The sequence below is a fragment of the Dufourea novaeangliae genome, unplaced genomic scaffold (genome assembly GCF_001272555.1).
Source record: "Dufourea novaeangliae isolate 0120121106 unplaced genomic scaffold, ASM127255v1 scaffold115, whole genome shotgun sequence".
In the NCBI taxonomy this organism is placed as follows: Eukaryota; Metazoa; Arthropoda; class Insecta; order Hymenoptera; family Halictidae; genus Dufourea; species Dufourea novaeangliae.
In genome coordinates, this window is record NW_015373998.1 from 1,322,833 (window position 1) to 1,347,773 (window position 24,941).

At 38.4% G+C, this 24,941-nt stretch overlaps 1 protein-coding gene across 1 annotated transcript in view; it reads right to left on the bottom strand.

Moving 5' to 3' along the window:
• Positions 1 to 24,941, bottom strand: part of LOC107188080 (mucin-17-like) — a 67,550-nt gene that overhangs the window by 9,960 nt on the left and 32,649 nt on the right. Inside the window, 8 exon segments of the mRNA XM_015576324.1 lie at positions 981 to 4,679; positions 7,431 to 7,586; positions 9,891 to 11,267; positions 15,011 to 15,169; positions 15,603 to 15,659; positions 16,516 to 17,198; positions 18,414 to 19,037; positions 19,040 to 19,757. Coding sequence (XP_015431810.1) covers positions 981 to 4,679; positions 7,431 to 7,586; positions 9,891 to 11,267; positions 15,011 to 15,169; positions 15,603 to 15,659; positions 16,516 to 17,198; positions 18,414 to 19,037; positions 19,040 to 19,757 — 7,473 coding nt within the window.

Genomic DNA, 24,941 nt, shown 5'->3' on the forward strand with positions numbered 1-24,941 from the left:
CAAAGATACTACTTCAACGTAACCAAAGCGTTATACGAGATGCAAGTATTCTGTGTCATTATGCGCATGAAAGTTAATATAAACAACAAAAATAAGAATTATTTTTACATGGATTAAAATTGAAACATATTCAGAGTGAGTTATCTAAAATAAAATATTTTTCTTTTCCTCGTTTGTTCCCTTCTTAACGTTCTATTACTGAAGATTTCAAGATAATTTTATATCCCTTAAAAACATCATTTTGAAATTATTCTATAGAAATTTTAACAAGTGTGCACAAGCGTAAACAATTACTTAAATAATTATTTCATAAAAATAACTTTTCAGGTAAAATATTATAACACGAATTTTCCCTTTTATATTTAACTGTCATATAATGATAATGAAAATATTCTATCCTATTGCCACAAACTTTGAAGACTATTCATATGTCAAAAGAAATCTTGAAGACCTCAACAAATTATTATCAAATTATTATACAAATATATCAGACTTCAAACCCAGGTAACTCACCCTTCACTTTTCCCCAAAGAAATTAATATCACATAAAATGAAATTAAACAAACGATCAGTCTTGTAATTACCAACCTAAACCCAGGTAACTCACCCTTCACTTTTCCCCAAAGAAATTAATATCACATAAAATGAAATTAAACAAACGATCAGTCTTGTAATTACCAACTTTGGAAACACCCATTGTATTATTTTACAATAAAAATTCAAATTTCCACGTTTAAACAATTAAAAATAGCGAGTTACTTGTTTATCTTGTATTCGAAACTCGTTATCCATATAATGAACGTACCCACCTCTGTACAAAACTACAATGATTCTCTCATGCAACAATGACACAGTCGAAAGAACAAAAGTAACGGAGTAAGAAAAACCGATCCGTTCTCGAACGACATATATAACAATATCTCAGGCGAAATCGAGCGCACGGCTAACGATCGATGATGAACAGGTGGAATAAGAGATACCATTTCGTTGATGCTTGGGACGCTAGCAGGGGTACCAAGTGGTCCCGTGAAATCGGGTCCACCTCCATTAGGGCCGACGATCGCGTTACCAGTTAGGCCAAGATCAACGTTGCCGGGGCTTTCGACGTTTGTCATCGGCTGAGGGAGATTATTACTGTACACCGGGCCTTGATACTGATTGTAAGTGCCTTGGTTAGCCTGGTTATAATACGGTCTGGGTGGTGGCCTGTTAGTGGTAGTGGAAGTGCTAAGTGAGAACACAACCTCGACCGGGCTCCTAGGTGGATCCGGTATAATCGTCCCGTTCGGGAATTTCCGGACCAGCCTGCCATCCGGGAAGATACCGAATATCACGTACGGGCTGTCCACGTTCCTTGCGTCGATCAGGTTGTCCTCTGGTCGTTTCCTAACGATCGTTTTGTTCGGATAGATCCCGTAGATCAAGTAATCACGTAAAGGAGCTCTGGTGGTCGAACTGAGGCTGAAACGTGGGGCAGGTGTCAATCTGCTACCGCCAAATCGACCTAAATACGGCATAGTCGGAGGATTCGTAGGACTATTTGGCATCGACATTCCAGGTGTCGTTTGAGGTACTCCAGTTGTCGTTTCACTGGGACCACTTGCATTCATTGTCACGTTCATGACGACCCCAGAATTTATCCTCGACGTCGCAGTATCAGGAGAGACTGTTGTTGTTGCGGGCGCCTCAGTGGAGACGAGATTCTCGTTAATGTCCTCGGTAGTCGCCGTGGTCTCGAGCATTGGCGTGACAGTGACGGGTTCCATTCCGGCTGACATTGTCGTTCTATCAGGCTGTCCAATCGTCGATGTCGGTGTCTCTGTCGTGGTCGTCGGTGTCGTTCTCGTCGTGGTCTCGGCCGTAGCTGATGTGGTGGTAGTGATCAAAGTTCGAGGAGTCGATGTAAAGGACTGAGGAGATGGAACGGACGGGGTGGTGGTGGGTGTGAGCTTGGTCGTTTGGCCAATTCCTGAACCTGCCGTCCCTTGGGCGGTTGCTGATGTATCCTGGAAACGGGCAACAACAGTTGGAGTCTCGTTTTCAAGGTACGGGGTCGTTTGGGGTGTGTTTGTCGTTTCATCGGGTGTATTAGTGGTAATACCCATTACAGACTCTGCGGTGGATATTAGAGGGGACTGGTTGGTAGTAACCTCTGCGACATCCATTGAATTAACAACATCCAGCGACGGGGTGGTTGTCGAGAATGCTGCTTCAGAGGTATCGTTACCGACCGTGTCAGTGGTCAGGGACGGTAACTCTGTCGCAGCTTCCGTAGTCGTGTTAGTTTCAACATTTACATCGGTTGTTACGTTCGAGATTAGCTCTGTGGTGGGTACCACTGTGGTTAACTCGGTGCTCGGTTCGGAGGATGTCGACGGTGTACTGGTGGCTATATTTACACGGGAGAGGATACTTTCAGGAACAGTGACCGTTGTAGCTACTTCGGGTTGGTTAGTGGCGGTGACTATCGCCGGTTGTGACGTTACTGTGGTCGTGTCGGTTAGTCGTGCTACAGTGTCTGTAGACGCGGTGACCACCTCTGTGACTCCAGAAGGTGTTTGGGTCTCTGTCGTGGTGAGCAAGTTAGACAATATCAAATCGAATATGTTAGTGGTTAGTTCTAAACTCGCGACTGTCGTGTCTGAGCGTTGTGTAGTTGTCTGAGATTGTGTCGTTGTGTCCAGGCCTGTTTCGGAATCGGGCAAAGTTCTACTCGAGAGAGTCGTTTGTGGCCCATTTTCCGACATGAACGAGGGAGTGGTGGACTCTACGTATTCAGCTAGTGGTCCTAACGTTGTGGTTTGTTTTGTCTGCACAATTTCCACATCATTGTCGGGCACGTTATCCTGAACGGTTGTGGTGGGCGTGTCTGAGGAATTTTCCGAGGGTGAACCGGTCGTGGTGGGTTCTACGGAATCCACTTCGTTTTGGGAGGGGTCAACCGAAAGGGTTGTTAATTCTGGCGGGCCGACAGTGGTTGATGTTGACTCTACCGTTTCTGTCGTAGCATCTGGGAGAATGGACGATGATTCTGCAGCTTGGGCTGTGTCTGGTGCATCGTCTGGCGAGCTAGAAGTGTTATTTGAATTTCGTGCAGGTGTCGATTGTTCGGTCTCGTTTATCTCCTCCGAAAGAAGTGTCTTGGCGATGGACATTAATTCGGTTAGTAAAGTGTCATCGGTGGTAGTAACCGTTCGCGATGTGATTACTTCGGTGTCTGGTGGAGAGCTTGTTGGGTTGTTCGAAACGTTCGAGGTAGTTGTTTGGGGGTCTTGTGTTGTTGCTACCGGTGTGGATGTGACTGGATTGATATCGTTCTGCGTGTTGGCTTCTTGAGTGGATACCATTGCATTAGATGGATCGGTGACAGTTGTGGGTAACTGTGTAGTAACTGAACCTACTGCGCTGGCTTCTTCGGTTGTCGTTGAACCCGGTTGGTCCATCCTAACCTGTGACGGGATAGTAGTATCCGAATCTCCTGGGGAGGTAGTGGTTGTTTCAGTCCCCTTCAACTGTGCTAGAACCTCCAAAGTATTTTCCCTGCTACCTGAATCCAATATCACGTTCGATATCTCGGTCGCTGGAGGTATCGTGGTAGTGATATCTTGAGGTGATACCGTAGTTGTGCTTAGAGACGCTTGCAATCGTGATAGAATATCTTGTGCGAAATCTATCAGTCTGCCACGAAGCGTGGACGTGGCTATTACTTGCGTAGTGGTCTCCACATCGACTAAATTATTCACCACTCGCTCCGTCGTAGGAACATTTGTGCTAACCTCGGCTGTCTGAGTCGAAGTCACATCGGACATTTGTATGGTGTTATTCTCTGGATCCTCTGTCGCAGTAGCAGGACTGGTGCTCAAAACGGTGGTCGTCTCTGCAGAATTTGTCGAGGCTTCGGTCATTATGGTGGTCGGTACTCTTCCATAAAGCTCACTGGTATTATTCTCAAGTGCAGAATTTGTGCTGGTAGCAACATCAGTGGGCATCGTCGAACTGACAAGATTCTGATTATCTGGAACGGTGGTTGTTTCTGCAAGGGAATTAGAACCATCGCCTATCCTCGCGAAGACGTCGAAACTCGTTGGAGTTACGGTAGCTGGTATATTTGTGGTTACTAGAGGTGGCTGTGTCCTGACTTGATCAGAGGCAACATTTATGGGAGTAGTGGTGGACGATTCGGTACTTGTGAAAACCTGCTCGGTGGTGGAAGATGATTCTGTGCTTGTCGGATCGGTATTGGAGGAAGATGCTGGGCTCGCGGTGGCTTGTTCGGTACTGGAGGATGATTCTGTACCGGTGGAGACCGGTTCGGTCGTCGAAAGGCTTTCAGGGGCTCCTGTGGTAACCACGGGGGTGGTGTTCACCGTTTCCTCGGGTAATCTCGGGGTGAATGTGCTATCCTGGGTAGTGGCTGTGTCTGGGGTCTGTGGGCCTGTGGTGGTGGTCGATACGGTGGGGCTTGTGGTGTCATTGTTAGGATTATTGCCGGTCTCGTTAGCGACACTGGCTCTAGATTCTACCTGGGGCAACCCGTCAACTTGCTCTTGTCGCTGTTCATTCGTGTTTCCCTGTAACTGTTCGTTCTTGACGCTAGCAGTCTCCAATGCCTGATAGAGGGTTAAGAATCTTGGCTCGCCAGGACTCAAGACATCGACCGACGGTGCCGAGCCGGAGTTCTAGAAACAAAAATTTCGTGCGTGCTGGGTGTGCTGTACACGGTACCAGTGCCGAGTGGGTCTGGGTGGAGTGTATTTTCTATGTATGTACACAGTTTCGAACGTCGTCGGTGCATCAACGGTCGGTGTATTTACATATTGAAACATGAAGTAATAATGTACATGGGTGTTCATTCGTAATATTTACACGTTCAATATTCCTTTCGTGGATAGATTACAGAAAGATAATTGATTTTACGTAACACAATATTACAGGATACTTTAATTAAACCTATGATTGAGTGAGCATACACCATCTCTTGGCAACGATACGAACTACTTAAAGAAGAGGAGAAACTGAGGCTGCTTTAACGTACCAAGAAATACAGGTATTAGCGAACTAGCATGCGAGCTAGAAACTCGTTCCTCGGGCGAGGGATCGTCGATACTGGCGATAGAGACTGGTTGCCCGTTCACTTTGATTTTTTTCGACTTAATCGGGATTTCTCACAGCTGTTGATCCTCTCTCACAGAGGTCTCCAGCGATATCTCTTTGATCAACCAAGTATAGAAACTACATCGAAATATATTTCATTCGTAAGTTTTTGAGTATTTTTTAAATTCTTTAAAATTAAATATACTAACACCATATGTTTCAGGATATATGTAAATTTTTTAAATTAAATTAATAAATCATTTTCGTATTTATATGAAGATGTTTTTGTAACTTTAATTAACAGTGATTATTTCTTAGAAAAGGGGTCAATCACCGATTATTGAAGGTACATTCACGATTGCAGTGTTTCGTCGCTCGTTTGAAAAGATCTCGGTCCACCCACATATCCCAGATAACTTTCAGACATTTTTAATGGATACAGATTATGCAGCATCCACTTACTTTCACTCGTTACCGCCTGGAACGCCGTGAAACGAAGTGATCAACGAAATTGTAGCTATGCAATCGGAATGCAAGTCTACTAGACAGCGAAGTCTTGTTTCGACAAAGCTCAAATGAAGAAATTAATTCATTTCACCGAGGCACAGTCACGTGACCTTTATTAAAATTTTACAAGACATCGTGATGACATACACATACATTGAGAAACTAAATCGAACAGACTTATCATAACAAACAAATGGTGCTTTTGCGAGGGTATTATGATTTAGTTTGATATTCATTTGAATTAATTATTGTTGGAATATTTTACGAATGTGAATCTTATCAAAATTGTGGAAAAAAGTAAAACGTAGGCATTCGTTTTAACAACAAAAAATTGATATTTTGTATATTTCAATGTATTGAAGAAAATTGTAGGAGAAGAAATTACTAAGAGAATTGGCTAATGCTCCTCAAATATTGGAAACTGTAATTCTTATATTAATGTTCATGTTAAGTAATTGTGATAACAACCTCTATGAAATAATTATGAACGTGTTTAAATAAGAACGAACAATTGCGTATCGCGTGCGATCCAGAAACCAGTACATTTATTACCAAAGTTATGTATAATATTGTATAATGCAATATATTATTTAATGATGATAGTAACAACGTAAGTACCTGTACATATTAGTATTTCCTAGGCGTTAATCACAAATTATTAGTTACGTTTTTTATTCACTTTTTCAATATTATTTATCATCTTTTTTTTTTTGCATTTTCAAGTATAAGTTTGTGAGGAAAATGTTTATGTGTATTCTTATACCAGAATTAATCACAATAATCAACTTTCTTGTGCGCTCAATACTCGCGTTGATACTAAGGGTATAATAATATATTTCCTGTGAAATTAATAATCATTAAGAATTGTATAATTTTTTCAGGAACGGCAAATCCTAAAATATTGGTAGAAAAACACATGATTAATGGTTAGTAGCATATATAACGGTGTATCGTTTGAATCATTAATTTAACGCAGATTATTTGTATCGATGTCGATAGGATCGAGATTTCCTGGTGTGGTGGCGATGACACCAATCTGTTCGGTCCAAGACGGTGGCGCGACTGCCTCGATCTCCTCGTATATCTTCGTGGTGAAAACCTTTTAAGCACACAAAAACGACCACACTGACTCACTATTAGCTTCAACTTTCTTCAGCCACGTAATCTTACCTCCGTAATTATCGACATCATCGGTTTCTCTCGCACGTTGCATTTCGCATATTGTTAACGTAACACATAGGTACTCGATATACTTATTTTCCAATTTTCAGTTCTATCACTTACAATTTCATTAAATTTCACTTTCATCTTATTTTGATATAACTGAATTGAAAGATAAGCTACTGGATTTTAATTTAATCTCTAAAATACACGTTGATCCTGTTGAGCTCCATTTGCACACAAATGTGAAAGCATAGATCTTTACGAAAAACTTAGAACAGAATCTTCAGAAATTTGTATACATATAGTAACTGAAAGATTTGTTTATACACTCGAAGTCAAAACTAGTTCCAAGGATTCAATTGTTAATATTATTTATCCAGTAGCCTTTATATGATCAACATTCAGTATATATATGTACATACTAAAAACATGTAACAAAAACCTTGCAAATAAAATTAATGCAAAATAAATTCAGTTAAAAATAATTTTGTGCGTTTTAATTACCAATTTGTTCTTGTAACTGTAAATTAATGCACGTTTCCGTATGTATTGTAAATGAATTGCACGTTAGTTATTCGTCAACATATTATAATTCCAAGTGCATGGTATATTTCAGAACTCATAAATTCTTATTAATTTATTAAGAAACGTTGAAACAATCTTACCTCTACGGGTGTAACTGGTGTGGTGGACGAACTGGTGATCGATGGCACAGTGGGCTGGTAAATATTATTCTGCTTCCTGACAAACAATTCGGCGCCCTTGTACCTCGCACTGAATCGTGGCGGCGATCCACTCGGTGTGATTCTTTGTCCTGTATTCTGTTCGCAAACAATAACAAAAGTGTGAGTGTTAAAGTTGACAGACACAAGTAACGTGTATTCCAACTACTTCAGAGAAATTAAATGACGTCAGTCAGTCAACTCTAACACTCGAACGACTATTGACGCTGAAACATGTAAAAAAAAATCAATCCTATGAAAGCCCTACAGTATTCTAATTAAATACTAATAGTGCCTTAAATGTCCCTATTTATATTACAGTGTTCATGCAAATCGATGTCACGGAATTTCTTTAAATAATCTAAGCTACATGCTTTATGTTACATACAGGTCATTGTCACACTTTATATTATCTACTCTCATATTTTTCTCAATATTTGAAAATATTGAAACACATAATAATATTACAGTTAACTCCCTCTTATCCGATCCCTATGAAACTAGACCTCTGACTGGATAAACGAATGGTCGGGTAATCGGAAAATATATATCAAATGTCATTTATATAATTATTATAAATAAAAAATAAAAGTAAGAAGCATATAACACTTAAACTATCAGCGTTGAATGTATACTAAATAAATTGTATAATATAATAATATGCAGAATATAAAAGACTAGCATAATATATCATGAAATAAAATTGGTAATAAATTAAAAGCCAATATAAATTCTATCAAAAGCACCATCATAATTTTAATAATGGTAAAATAGTAAATCACTAGTCCGTCATTTTGAGGGGTTTAGTAGTACTAGTGTTAAACAATGTCCAATATGTTAAAAACTACATTTAGAGTTACACAGGATGTTTTAGGTCAGATAATACACCCAGACAGAAGGTAAGTCAATAAGAAAAAATAAGTCAAAAAAGAGGAATAACGTTTTTCGTACGAGGCTTCGTTTTCGAGAAAAACCACTTGGAAATTACATCGATTGTGTACGTGTACTCGTGGTGACAATAAGTAGAAATGGAATGTAATGAACAGACACGTTAGCCAAGTTCTATTCAATGGCACGCGTATCCAGCAGATTTTCAAATTTAATTTTCTCGAAAACAAAATATCATAGGAAAAATATTTAATTCCATTTTTTTTATTTATTTTTGCATGCACATTAACCTCCTATCCGGTTCTACTGCCCGACCTGACACACTTGTGAATTGATAGTGATTGGTATCGGTGCAAGAGACATCGATATTAAATGTTAATACCGAGTATTTGAAACTTCGATGCCTGTCGATACTTCTGATTGAGTACTTAGGTACCGTAAGTTCGAAGTAACTTTGACTCACAAACAAGGTTTCTCAACCCACAATTTCGATTTTTATGAAACTTTGTGGGATTGTAGAGAGCATCAAGTTATGTAAGAAAAAAATTCTTTTTGGTCGGTTTTCATTAAAAGTTTTTTCCTATCTCTTACGGTTGACAAGATATACTGAACAAACACGAAAAATTCGGCAAACTTTAAGAGATCGTTTCATCTCAGTGGACCGAAAAGAAATATTGTTCCTTGCATAAGTCTGATACCCTCTACAATCCCACACAGTTTCATTAAATTCGAAATCTACAGATTGGGAAATCTCTTTTGTCAATCAAGGGTAACTTTGTCCCACAGTTAGAAAATGATCACTCCCGATTTTGCAACTGTTTTGAAGATATTTCTACGTAAAATACCTTTTCCCATCAAAATCAATTTAATTCAACAAGTTACAGAACAGCAAAATCGAAAATGATAATTTTCTGACTTGGGATCAAGTTACCCTGATTGAATTAAAGTTATCCGAACATATGATATCAAAACATATCGAATTCATCCCATCACTATCCGATCGACCGTTTAAAGTCCTTTCCCCTTCAGTGACCCGAAAAAGGTGATATTTAGGAATTTGTTTTAAGAATACAAAATAGATATGGTAAATAAAACTTCCTAGCCGTTGTTCATTATACAATCAAGTAAATAAAAAAATGTTTTGTTTCAATATTTGTGCAGCGTGATAAATTGTAGGTGGCGCGAATCATGTTGATAAAAAACTAAATAATGATTTTAGCGACCTCTACGTTTTGAGAACGGTGAACCTGCGATGGGTAGTGACACTAAAATGGAAATGGGATACGTAACCCCAGAAAAGTGGGCCGCAAAAATACATTGGATGAAATGTCTACTCCTATACCTCGTCTGTGCTGAAAGTATAAATAAAGCTCAGTAAATTTTTGTACCATATCTTCTTTCCTTTCTTTAAAAAAAAAATTCCTAAGTAACACCTTCTTTTCCGCCCAGCTAAAGAGGAACGAGGCCTTAAGCGTTAAAACAACTAAAAACAATTTCTAATGGCGAAATAGTTACCGCGTTGTTAACGTTGCTGTAGGCGCCGGAGAACACTGGGGTCTTGTTACCAAGGGAGCTGAGCAACGGTGCCACGGTGCTCCTCAGTTGCTCCAAGAGCGTGCTGTTTCCACTTGTAAGAAACGCGCTTCTGGTCGGATTGAAAACATTCGTGTTACCGCTGTCGCCGTTACTGCTGCCGGTAATGCCATCAGTCTGTTGCACCGTGTCGTTCGCGATCTTCAGATTGACCTGTGGTTCCTGCAGTACCGACGGAGTGGACGGCGTAGAGGTCTTCAAAGTAGCGTGATACTTCGGTGAACGTGGAGTGATGGCGACTCCAGAGCCTTCGACTTTCGTAGTGGTCTCGACAATAGTCGTAGGAACCTCCGAGTGCCTTCTATAGGTCGCGGTTCTAGGTCGGAATTCAATCTTCTTTGTCTGCGGCAGTGGTTCCTCTGTACTGGTGACCTTGACTTTGCTGTCTATAGGCTTCACATTGGCTTTCTTCCTGGAGTACCTACTGGTAGCTACAGGTAGCTTCGTGGTACCTATTGTCTTGTACTCTTGCCCGTCATCTACAGACTTATCCTTTGTTCTCTTCCTGTAACGGGGTCTGAACGTGGGTTTCGTTGCACTGTCGATCAGTTTTGACTTCTTCTTCATAACCTCTTCCTTCGATTCGTCCGAACTCCTTTGCCTCGAGATCTGCTGAATCGTCTGTGTCGAGTACTTGTTCGATGCAATCGTTACGGAAGTTTCTTCAGATGTGGACTGGTCCTGGGTTTTCCTATTTCTAGATTGGTGCACGTAACCTTTCTTAGGTTTGAAGCTGATAATGGAGTCATTATTCTCGTGGTTCGAAAGTTTCGCGGTTTTATTCGTCGTCGAGTTCTCTTCCTTGGGCTCCTTGCTACCACGACCGGATAGACGGATCCTGGTAGTGTCTAGGGTTGTCGCCGATGCCTCCTCCGCGGACATGGTGACAACAGGGGGATTCGAGATCTCGTAGGGTTTCGTCGTTTTCTCTACTCTCTCCTCGACCGAGATTGAAGTTACCATTCTCTCCGATATGATTCGTCCTTTCTTCGAGGTAGAGGGTCTGATGGTGACCCTCGACGGATCCTCCGGTACTTTTCTCAATCTGGAAAGCTTCAAGACTTTCACGTCCTCCCGAGAGCTTTCCCTCGAACCCCTACGATCAGTCGTGGCGGGTTTGGTGAACTTGCCGACCTTGCCGGACTCGTCGGCCGTTTTCGGTTTGCTGAAAGAGGAGGAGGCCGTGGTTGCGTCGAGATCATTCTCCTCGATGTTCAACTCTGGCTTCACTAACCTCCTAGCCAGATCCAGCTTCATCCGCGAACGTTCCGCGAACAGTGCCGCCGAGGATCTTTTCACCTGAAAGGGTCGTTCAAATAGCTCCGTTTTAGGATATCGGTAAACCACCGTGGTCGAGGCGAAAGCTGGCTCCGGAAGCTCGAGCGGGAAGGGCTCTGTTAGTGTGCCACGATCCCGACGTGATCTCCGTCGACGGTAGGAGACGTTCTCAAGGTCGCTCGCGAGCCTTACCACGGGTCGAGCGTTAAACGACCGTACACTGATCACGGGGAGACATAACGCGACGACGCACGGTTCCTATACGAGGTACAGAACCCTGAGGAAGCGCAGAAACGAGACGATCCAGGCTGCCATATGGCTCGTGACGAGCTCGAGCCACGATTTCACTGTACTGGTCAACAACTGGAAAGGTTTAATTCACTGTTATCACAGGGCACGACGGAAGGCGGGTTTCGCGCGCGGATGGAAGAATCCATGGACGACCAAGTGGACACGATCCACGGGAGGAAGACAGTGACATAGAAAACTATAATCGACGATAAAAAGCTCGAGGCTGCTGAAGCGGTCTCTATTAAACGTACTACGGAAGGTTACTTCTACGGCGAGCGACTGTCCTCCATTCTATCCTTCCAATGATTCGATAAAAAAAAATAACACACACACACACACACACGTGTCCAACTATCCGACAGTCCTCGATAAGCATCGATCAAGCGATTAGCTGCGGTGAAGAGGTGACATAATTTAGTTTTATTACGGAGAGAGCTGTGAACCGTTTTTTTTTAATCTATCTAGCTCGTGGTAGAATCGATTCCAGGGCGAAAGGAAACCAGTTTACTGTTTACGGATTTCACGTGGCGTGGCGGTCGTGTCTCGTGGCTCTATGTGGAATGCGTAAATGAACTTTAACGTATCAGCTTTGCTGATAATACTTTCCAGTCTGATGTTTTACTAAAGTAGAGCTTGCATCGTTTAAAGTAACAGAATTATGTGTTCACGACTTTTCCAAATTGACTGATGTTCTTAAATTTGAAAGAATTTTGAGACCAATAGATAAACCTGTGACGCGTAATTTGAAATTACGTATAAAATATTACGATAATGAGACATTATGTATGTTACAATAAAGAATACCATATTTCGAAATTGGGAAAACCTTTTATTTTGGAAATAACCTACTATTCAAGGAGTTGTTTTTTGAACTTCGTTTAAGAATAAAACGATTCTTTCCTAGAAATCAATCATCCTCTAATTACAAGGCGGAAGACTATTCAATTCCACGTAATTTAGTTCAGAAATAAAATATGTCGTTTTTCAACAGAGACCTCTCATTGACTGCGAAAAATCACCTTTCCCTTCTTCCCTTTCATTTCCTTTCCCTTCTGCCTTGAAAAATTACTATCATTACACTCCTGTCGTTTCAGAATTGAGAGTAATGTACAGGATGTTACGAGAAAGATTAATCGAGATTCATAAATATCTTATCCTCTAAATCATTGATTCTTCACGGTTTCTATATCAATTTCAAGTGTTGAATGCGGAAGTTATAAATATTAGAAATTTCAACTATCAAGTGTAATTAAAAGACGATTATTTCATCGACTTATACAGTGAGTCACAGAAGTATTCATACCCTCGCAATTCTTGAATTTGATTACTAATAATTCTTTAATATAATGATATGTAGCGCAATAACTAAGCTTTTGCACGATGCGTCGTTCATTGGAAAACAATAATTCATAGTAATATAAATAAAAACTCTAATATATTGTTAAAGAATATTAATGATTCGAATTCAAGAATTACGAAGGTACGAATACTCCTGCGACGCACTGTACATACACACATGTCTTTAGATTAAAATTTCTTACATTTCTGTACAATTCTTCAAAGTATATTAATGTATTCCATTATGAATAAAATAAGAAAAAACTGCACTTACAAAGTGCATAAAAGACTTACAAAAATATTATTGAAAATCATGTGAAAGTATACTGAAAGTAATTCTTCATTCTAAAATGTCTGTTTATCAAACCTCTTTATACTCCATTAGACTTTCCTTTCTTCGCGTAATTGTCGGTGCAATAATCACACAGCGTGGAGCATACTTTCTGGGACACCCTATACATAAAAACGTTACACTACCTTTCATTACCCATTAACAAACAACCGCGAAGTGTATAGATATCTTACAACTGGCAAGATAAGTGAATCTCATTTGGAACATCTCGTCGAGGCTACGTCATTAAGGGGAACCTCGAACAATAACGATTTTCACTGCTCCGTAACGGATAAATCAAAACACATTACGTTCAAGTAGGTCAAACAAACATTTACTTTCCCCGCGAACGATTCCGAAACAAAAGCAATCGAACGCAAAACCGAAAACCAGTTTACGATGTTGCATATATAACTGGGCCTTCGCGATAAGCCACTTGGACCGGTCCGTTAAACGAACACAACGAGAACTGGCCGCGAAATTTCACCCGAAAAATGTGTCTCAGAATTCTAATTCTCAGAACTCTATTCAGACCTTGAGAGAACTCCTCGTCGAGGATCCGTCAGCTACTCGTGTTAGAATATCGTTCGATCCAGTCGTATTTGGACATCGACGATACGATCGAAGCTGGCGATCACGATGAACGTACCCAGATCACTAAGCATCCGATCTTCCAGATAGTACGAGATCCGTTTAATAATTCACCAACCACCAGAAAAGCTTTTCCTCATTTGGCGTTCCTCTGTTTAATTGTTAATCACGCATCATTGCCCAGTCTCGTTTGGTCGTCAATGATGTTAAAAGCAACAGTCGCATTCATGAACCGTATCCTTCACCCAATAATAAGTAGTTTATCAAACGATTTTAAGATTTCACGCTGGGTCAGGATTCATAAAAAATTCCAACTTCCCTTCTGTACATATTTTTCAGAAAATTAGAGAATTCTTGTATATTTTCGGTTTGAGAGAACAACAAATCTGTATTCATGATAAATTTTAGCTTGCCTTCTTATAATATCATTCAGAAAATTAGAGAATTCTTGTATCTTTTTGCTTAGAGAGAACGAAGAATCAATTCACGATCAATTTTAACTTCCCTTCTTTCTATATTTTTCAGAAAACTAGAGAATTCTTGTATATTTTTGCTTAGAGAGTACAAAATATCAATTCATGATAAATTGTACATTCCCTTCTTTTCAGATCTTTGAGAACATTAGATACTTCTTATAGAATATTTTTTCTTTCAGAATACAAAGAATCCAAATTCATAACAAATTCTAACTTCCCTTCTTTCTATATCTGTCAATAAATTAGAGAATTATTATATATTTTTGCTTTGAGAGAACAAAGAATCCGTATTAATGATGTAACTTTAACTTCCCATCTTTTCATATTTTTAAGAAATTGGAGACTTCTTGTATGTATTTGCTTTGAGAGAACAAATAATCCGGATTTGTCATAAATTCTAACTTCCCTTCTTTTTCGATATTTCAGAAAACCAGAGAATTCTTGTATATTCTCTCTTTGTGAGATCGAAGAAGTAACAATTTTACTAAGTACATCCATTTCAATGGATCAAAGAAAAATTCATTTCGGTCTTGGACTCGAAGCAAGGACTCGGGAATCCAAGAAGCCCAAGCGGTTCGCTTGAGAATGAAGCCACTAAGGACCGAACATCGTACACAGTCGGATCCTCCTAAGAAAGCTGAATGAAAAAAAAAGCTCGGTCTGCAACGCATCGGATGAGGGAATGGGTAAAGAGAGAAGCGGACACGCGTTAAGAATAATTTTCATTTGACTCTTACGCGTCGCAATCCTGTGGTACTTATCAACGTTAAGGGATTGACGATCAAACTATGATCCGTGAGAAAGAGATTCCCTGAGGCCGAGGTATCGAGGTCGTCAGGCTCAAACGCCTTCGAGTTGGTCCTCGTACGGCGACCGAACACTTTCGTCTGTTGATCCTACACGAATTGTTACGACTTCAAACATTAATCGCTGAACCACGAATTCCTGAACGATAGACACACGGTTCCAGGTGTTTTTGAAGGTATATAAAAACTTCGTCAAAATATGGAATCGCGAGTCGTGTGTTGTTACGTGGCATGCTGATTAGACTGTGTTTGGTGTTAAATATTCATGTATAAGTTTCTTCTTGGTCGCGTTATGTACGTTCTGTATGCCATTTCAATGTGCCATTTGAATGTACCATTTTAATGTACCGTTCACGACAGTGTCAGTGGTTATATGTCTACGTAATAAGTATTGTTGTAAATGTAAAGCCGGAAATTGTTCGACTAGAATAGAAGCATAGAAGTGTTACGACCAATTAGCAAGAGACAGAGAAACTTTATCGGATGCTGTTAGTTGTGTTTGAAGATCGCTGTGGACTCTTACCTCCAATGGTGTTTTAGACGTAGCTTTCGGGCCTGGTGTTTTGGTGTTCGTAGTCTTCTGAAAGCACACTTCTCGGTTAGTCTATGAAATCTTTTCGTTGACAGGCTATAGATCAGCAGTATTATAAAGTGTTTACATTAAACAAAAAATAATCTTAAAGATTTCGATAAGTAATAGGTAATTAGATTGTAGATGTTTATGCAAATTCACAATTTCAAATACTAATATTTAAAAATGAAAATGAGAGAAAAATTTCAAATTGACTATTCAGAAATGAGAAAATCAGAAACCCATGATAATCATGACATCATACTGATATTTATCATGGACTTCCAACATCCATATGATAAAGCAGAAGGGCGTCAATATATTTTCATTAGACGACTACCTCAGGGGTGACGTACTTCAGGCCCACCTAATAAAAACCTACAATATCTTACAAAAATATTATGTTTGTATAAAAAAAAATTACAGCAAATAAATAGTTTTATCAGTAATTTTTTTAAGAATACAGAACTTGTTTCTAAATAGAACATCAAGCAAATCAGTCACTTTCACTTTGACAATCCTAAAATATATCTGTTACATAAACGACATACAATTGCTGTCTTTTTTACTTCATTCTATTTTTCACGTTTGCTGTAGCATTTCTTTACGCATCAGCAACTATTATATTTTTATTATTTTTTAAACTTCTTCCAAATTTCTATAAAACAATATTTCTCGTGTAAAGAGATATGTTTATACAATATCTAATTTTTTCAGAATTCTTATGTAATTATTTTAGCGATAATTCTCAAAATAGTAATATAATGAGCATAAAGTACCCTCCCTTGATACTAGGATAGTTAAGAGAATAGTGGATCACTCCTTGTTACAACTAACAAAAACTTAAGCCTTAAAAAGAACTCACCAACTGAGTCAATCTCGCTTTAAACTCAGGCGGATAATTATCGCTCTCCTCGGTGTCAGAAGACGTCTTGCCAAGCCCAAAGCCCTTGTTATTACCCCTTCTGGAGCTCTTCGTTGTCGCATCGGCTACTGTAATACTTTCCTCCGTACTTGTCTGTTGCTTCTTGAAGCCTCTTCTCGTCGAACTTTCCACTGTCGTTATGATTTCAGTGCTCGTCGACAGTTCATTTGGCGGTATCACTTCGTTCGTTTGATCCCTCGGCGATGGTAGTACCGTTTTAGGAAGCATCTCGGATAGGTTCGCATGACCAGGTCGCCTTCGAAGGGTCCAGCCCGGATTTCCATGTGAATGCGTGTCGTTTTTGGCAACGGCAGGTTTCCCCGTGTCCCCGGAACTCGATGGTCCCTCGGTTGAGGGCTTCCGACCTCGAAATCCTAGACCATGATTGAAGAAATCCTCTTTCGGCTGCACTCGTGCTTGATTACCACCTCTACCCCTTCCCCTATTTCGTCCACCACCTTCAGAAGTCGTAGTCGATGACGGCCTTGTCGTTGTTGTTAACGTTCTTGAAGTCACGGTGGTTAATGTTGCAGGTTTTAAGGTACTCGTGACTTCGGATTCAGTGGAAGTTGTTAAGACCTCGGTGGACGCTGTCGTATCTGGTGTAGCAGTAGTCGTGACGTCTGTTGTAAGAAGAAGGCAAAGTTATATGGAATTTTAATAAATTTGGCAACTAAAAATTTTTATTGATATTGTTGATAAACTTAAATTCTTTTGTATATACATTGTGATTTTTATGCATTTGTGACGGATGCAAACTTGTAGAACTTAGTAGAAATTAGTACAATCCTGATAATTACTTCCCAAGTATTTGAATAAGTAGCATTTTACATTAAAGAGCAGTGGGATACTTCATCACGACTAAGATGCAGTAAAGATTTACAGAAAATACATTTTACCACTTTTCACTCCTTTAGGGGTTGAATTTCGAAAAATCCTTCCGTAGTGGGTGCCTAAATCTTAAGGGAAAACTATCCCTGAAATTGCATGTTCCTAGATTAAACGGTAAGAGTTGATGAGCCAGTCAGTCAGAACTACTTCTGTTTATGTATGTACATGTATATTTAGTAACTGGTGAGATATGGTCTGAGGAACTCCATGAATATTTTTAAAATACTTTATTTTTATTTTGTATTTATTTAAGGATTTATTTAGGATTTCGTAGTTACTGAAGTAGATGCTTGCTTACTTCGATGTTCTCTTACATGAGAATGCAAAACAACTAGTTATGTAATAAGTATGAGTGATTAGAATTGTGTATAGTAAGATTTGTATAATAAGTAGTAAAATTTCCATGAAACCAGTTAAAGGTTAAACACCCGAATTGAATGAATTCTTCCTTGATACCCACTCTTGTAAAATTAATAGTTTTCAAAAACTGAAATTTAGAGAAATATTCGTAGTCTGCTAAATTCTGGCGTACCTCACTTGTTACCGACACAAACGAGTTACTTCTTGTAGCTAAATAAATTAAACAAATTACCTTACTTTTTATCAACTAAACTTCGTTATTTATGTTTATTTGTACTATACGTATCTGAACCCGTTTACTAATCGTTCTATCCAATCGAAAGGTGTTAAAACGTTTTATCAGTTGTATAATCTAATCAGCATGAATTGACTGTTCAATGTCATTCCTAAATTATACTGTACTAAAAAAGTCCTTGTTCAAACAGGAACTATGAGTATCCAATTTGTATAACAAGCAGAGAAGTGACCCTGAAAAATCGATTGTGTTTCATCTGACTATTCTAAATTCCAACAATCTTTCAACTGTTCAACATATAATAATATTCTGCATGTGAATAAAAACGTAAGTGGACTTTACACATATTTACCTATAGCAATCAGCGTAGTGGTGTCCAATCTCAATCTACTTCTAGCTCTGCGCGCATCCAAATCCTGTCCACGACTTTCAACAGATCTAGCAGTACCCTCAGACACCCTATATCTCCTATCCGAAGGGCTTCTGTCCCCAGTCGATTTCCGTTTTCCATCTCGTTCCAAAGTTGTCGTCAATTTTGTACCATTCTCGAAACTTCTACTCCTTGATCTAGATCTCGATTCATTCCCGGGGCTCTTTTTACCCTCCGAACCTCTCGAGCGTTCCCTAGGAGGTACAGTGTTCCTCCTCGGGCTGACAATCTGCTCGCTGCCGTCAGTGGTCGCGTGATCGTTGAATTTGGAAGATCCTCTTCGCGAACTTCTAGAACCTGAATTAACAGCGTCAGGATCGTTGGAACGTCCACGATTCTTCGATCTCTCGGATCCTCCCCTTGAATTAGTTCTGGATGATTCCTTTGTATCTGATCTTTTGGTGACCTCTGTCACTGAATCGGTCTGAGTGGATGCACTTAATGGTGTAGTGACATCTTTCTCAATTGGACTTTCTGTACTCTCGACAGTTAAAGGAACATCAACTCTGACGCTCTCAGATTCTGACAGAAGAGTATCTTGACTCTATTCGAACGACCCGATCTGGTACGTCTTTCGATCCTTTCTGTCGTTGATCGTCTTCCTTCGGCCCTCTTCAACGAAACTGTGGTCGTCTCAGTTCCTTCGGGCCTTCTATTGTTGTACCTTTTAGCAGTAGGTACCTGCCCTTTGAAATCCCTCGGTGCGTATGTCGTTTGAATCTTCCTTCCAGTTCGTGATCTCGAAGATTCTGTGGTGACAGTGAACACAGACGGTCCATTGCTGTCCAGTCTTTCTGTGACATCCGAATCGCTGAGTCTCCTGGCGAACGTTTTTCTGGACGCTTCGGTTGAAGGACCCAATGAGACATTTCGATCCTCTTTTGATTTCGATGCTTCGATAATTTCTGACGAATACCTTTTTCCGTTCCGTCTGTTAATTGTCGGCTCTCCCTTTTTGATTTCGTCAATGTTCCTCCCTGATGCACTTCTTCTCGAGTTGTTTGTGATTTCGGTCGCTGCGGAAACGTTCCGTTCGGTTGTCTTTGTTGTTCTGAAATTCGAACGTTTACTAGACTCGAATTTCGTTTCGGGACTTGTTAACGGATTCGTTCCTTCATTCTGCTTTTCACTGTTTGGTTGCGTGGTCTTGTCCCGTGACGATTTCAATCTTGAGAATGGCGAGGTGCTGGTCGCTTCTTCGGGCGATTTAGTGTTGAACCTCAGAGTACCACGATCCCTAACACTGTGCGTTTTATGATCGTCGACCTAAAATTTGAACAAATGCATGAAAGTTTGTTTCTCATATCACATAAGAAAATAATTATTTCTTATTCGAAAAACAAATCGAGTCTCTTAACAATTGTGAATTATTTTACGTATTGTATGATTTATAATAATTTTAGAAGTGTTCACAGAAATGGTACATAATCTGTTTATAGTCACATAATTTATTGCTACTATCAATTTTTTAACTTTTATACATTTCAATTAACCTTGAAAAAATGCATAATATTTTAAGGTTATACATTACACACTTTTTGCTTTCGAATGCAAAAAATTAGATCTCGTCCTCGGTTAAAATATCAGTTGGCAAAAAAATTCTTGCGAAATTTTGAATGTCACGCGGGTCTTGGTGTCCTTTTTTTCCGATACAATCACTTCCACGGATTTCGTGCGCCACTCAAGGCAATCGAGATGTTTAAGTGCATTCACTTCGTTCGGTAAATGGTCACACGCGAACTCTCGACGTTACCATTTTTCGAACAATTAAAAAATATTAGGACACGCTGTAATATGTAATTACAATTTAATAAGACACGGGAAAAATATTTCACTTCAGCTTAGAATTGTATAGATTTCAAACGAATATCCTGAGAAACTTGTGGCTAAAAACGTTAAAATTACGCAAAATCTAAAACTTAAATTACCTTCTAATATCTATCAAAAGTAATTCACTCTTGTTCCGTTCAGCATAATTAACATCAGTGTAATGAAGCAGGACCGGTACGTTACGGTCATTTAATTGCATCGATTATACGTTTGAACAATGGCTGTGTATGCAATCAACGTGAAATTTGTACACGTGTATACTACTAGTTTAAATAAATTTACTCCAGAAGAAAAGGTCTAATCAGAACAGATCACTTTCGACTTCATTCATACATTCAAATTTATTCGACCGAACAGGTTATATAATTACATACTTCCTCCATTATTAAAACGTTTTTTAACTAGCATTGTAGAAACAAGTATGAATCGTCGATTAATGTCCGATTCAGGTTCTTGATCCTGGATGTTCGTAGTGAAGAAAGTTTTCAATAAATAACATTCAAAAACATTTACTTAATCAATCTACGTGCGTCTCATTGGTCCAAAGAATACAAATTCACCATAATATAAAGAAAATCCAACCTAGAAAACCTAACTCCGAAACTTTGAATGCTTTTCTTTCTTAATGGTTGTATCTCCAAATACTAACAACAATTAAAAATTTATGTTGTTAAGATAAAATTTTGTTAAATATTATAATAAATAACTATTCACTAGATGATATTATAGTGTGTTTGATTATTTCACTACTTTCCTCCTTCTACAATATTGAACTTCGTAAATTTTAAACTCAGGTTTCTCAGTTTAGAAACTAGTGGAGATAGAACAAATAAGAACTAGAGCGACGAAACGTCACAAAGATAGTAAAGAAAAAATAAACTGCTGGTCAATGTTGCATTCACAATCCTCCCTATTAATCTATTTCAGAATTTTCCAGGTTAGCCATCCCACTGCGATTCCCATTCAAATTAAACTTCACCGACTCCCATCATAACCGGTAAATTAATGCAAGGGGCACAACTTAAGATGCATTCGAACGCAACAATTCTCGTTACCTACTTCCATAATGCCGACGGTAACACGACGATTACTCGGATAAAGGGACCTGCATCGGCGTCCTCTATTGCGTGATTGCAATCAATATGCGTTTCGCAACCAGCGCTATGAAGTCATCCAACATCATCCTTCGAGAAACACCTGCGATATTACAGATGTACCCCGAACGATTAATTGAATGTAATTAGAGCAAAAACTTTGTGCCTTGCATAGAAAGCTCTATACCATGTAACGCCTAATGGCACGAGTACACAACTACCTGTTGTCTGTTCAACAAAATTTTGAAAATTCAAAAATGATTGAATGAAACTGGTTTCACTTACTTGACATTGAATTGCTGAATACAATGATAATTTCACTTTTGACTCTATACATAAGAATTGTTTTTACCTTAATTGTAAATATGGAGCTGTAAAAAACATGTAGTTTCTACTTTTGAAATTATTTTCATCCTACATTTGTATTTCATTTAAATTCATTATTATTTGTTAAATACGATAAAAATGAAGTCAGAAATGTTGTACTAGGTGAATAATTAAACAAATAAATCAAACCGAAGAGCACTAACTTTATATCTAAGAAGCAAGAATAATTTGTGTCACGTAAGGAAAAAACTAGAACCAACTTCGTGCCCAACAACCTTTAATTAACACAAAAAAAAACCCGGTTTAGTTTTATCACTTTGGGACCTGTTGAACAGTGTGATTTGAGGACCGAGTAAATTAGAGTTGCGTGATTCTTGTCTGAAATTGAGTACCAAGAACGACCCTGCAGGAAGGAGATGAAGATTTCTAATGGTCTAGCAGGTGATTATAACGTCGATCATGGAGAACGAGAAACTAAGCGTGATTTGTATTTCTCAGATCTTGTACAGGAAGTATATGGTCTGCGTATAACGAGTAAAGGATGATCGACTTTCCTTTGGTAAGTATTGATAACAGAAATAAAGAGATGAGCTATTATTGTGGGGTGAGTACTGATTACCAAGTCAGGAAGAGATTGGAGGAATAGATTCGTGAACAGAACATCCAGTGAAAACATCATGATCGATATGTATGAAGAGAGGTTCACAGATTTTTTTAACTTCGGTACTTATATAGGTAATTATTAACCGTTTGCGGTCCGTAATTATTTTCATAGTGTACTGCAGCAGGTCTGCACTTAAATCGAATTCGGAAACATAATATCGGAAAAATAAATTCGATATTGGGGAAAAATAAAATCGTTGTCTATTTGTGATCTGATTTTCTCCTATGTTGATCTATGATAAACATTAAAGTCTTTTTTATTCATTTCCTTAATTTTGTCAAGCTACAAAGAAATTGCAGTTTCTTCAGAATGAAAGCAAGAGAGGAGTCAGTCCATTGTGATTATTATATTGCGGTTATTTATACAAATAGAATTTTGTGGTCTAATTTGTTAAGATTGGAGTCAAATATACATTTGTTTAACTTATTAAGACTTCTGATAGGGTCGACAGAAACGGAAACCTCTGTGAATTTTATCCAAAAGTTAACACTAAAATAGCCAAATACTTGTTCATAAACTCTAACCAAAATTATTAAAATATAAGAGCAGTGTGTTCTCCGAGATTCTTTGAAATATTTATTACAATATTTAAGCGAATAAGTTCGTTAATTTATTGATCTGCATATTTTCAACAAGCTATCCCATTTACCAATGTGATAGAAATAGAAACACGTCGTCAATCATTCTAGTGTTAACTCTACTGAAGTTTAAAGAATTCTGTACACGGTAAATACATCAAATCCACAGTCTAGTGATTATAGTCAATTACGTTTCAACAAATATTCTAACAAGACTTTCACAAAGTCAGTTAAACTATGTATTTATCGTACCTGACAAAGTTGCAAAAGAATTCTAACTAGACGATGGTTCACAGGGTCTGCGATTCAGCACGAATAGATGAAAGCAAATGAATACATCCACCGATCAGTTATGGCAGACGGTAGTTAATGAACCAAACTAAGCAATATTCCATCGTTAAAGCAGGTAACCGATACTCATCCTAAATTATGGCTTTTCTTCTGTGTCCATCGACGATCGACCACGTTTAAATAGATTCATGATTTCGTCGGTCGATGTTCAATAACTACATTGGATCACGAAACGGGCTTGTTAATTGATTCGTTGAAGAAAGAAAGGCTATCGGAGGAATCATTTCACGATAAACCGTTATTGTTAACCGATCAGTGTGCACAGTGGAAAGATTTGTTGGAAGAATAAGATAAACTTTCATCTGCATACAGCAAATTTCTCGATCGTATCCGATATTTCTATGCGTTACCTTCTAGATAGCCTGAAGCGAAATTTCTCTAATTTCTCACATATTGCAACAATCTAGAGTATATAACGAAAAGATCTTGCTTACATCTGTCCTGAACCAATCAGTATGTAATTATTTTGTGTGCTCTTGATACTTTTCAATTCAGTTACATTCTAGTTCTCCCTTAATTAAATATTGTATACACACTTAGGACGTTGTCATAATGTCAGTTATGTGAAAGAAAAATTTATTCGATTATCTAAAATAACATAGAATTTATAAAGAATAAAGACTAAAGTAAGATTGTACAATGTAAGATTGTAATTTTTACAAGGGGGTCCTGATTAAATAATTACATTAAGGTTCACAAATGGTAAGTCATTTGGGCTTACCAAAGATGCAATTGTTTCAGAAGAAGAAGGAAACTTTCACGGTATAAGGACCAGAGTAGCGTCTCTGTCGATTATTTCCTTTACGAGTAGTTGAACATAATTTTCCAGACAGTAACGGTCACTATAATTTTCCACCATATTGTCAGTGTTACCAGGAACTTCTATTACCTGCACTCTTTCAATTACTATAACAAAGCGAGACGGTATTTCAAAATTATTATATTTACCTTAACATCAAAATTGGTTCCCATTATATGCATTTCATTTTTCAGAAGACAATTGAGATAATAGACATATAACAATAACTTTAAAAAGTCAATGCAATTATTTATTTAATTTTGATTTGAATAGTTTCTTATTTCCATCGTAAGTGATTTTATAATGTCGCCATTTTGGTAAATTCATATCTTTTGTTCCTTTGAACCTAGAAACCGAGTAGCATAACTTGCTATATTCAAAAGTAAAATTACGGTATCATTATCAAAGAGCAGTTGTGTAACAAAGTGATAATACCAACACCACTCGAAGCAAAACATTGTGACACATCGTATACCTGTCAGGTAACCACTTATACAATTATGACTTAATTTCCGCGTATCAGGCTCAGTTACTTTTATTGTCACAAAACCAATTTGAAGATCGAGAATCTCACTCTTCAGCAAGGAAATCATAATTTATAACCTGCATAAAATTATTAATAATATGTATAAACTTATTACAGTGATTCATCAATGTGCTTGATATTTTGAGGTGTACACATCTAATAGTGCTTGTCTAGTCTGCTTCTTGCATATGGAGTTTAGATGCTTTTTTAAATCGCTGTACAGACACAGAACTAGTTAACAGTACTAATGAACAACAAAACTATTTCTGTTCAAACGCGAC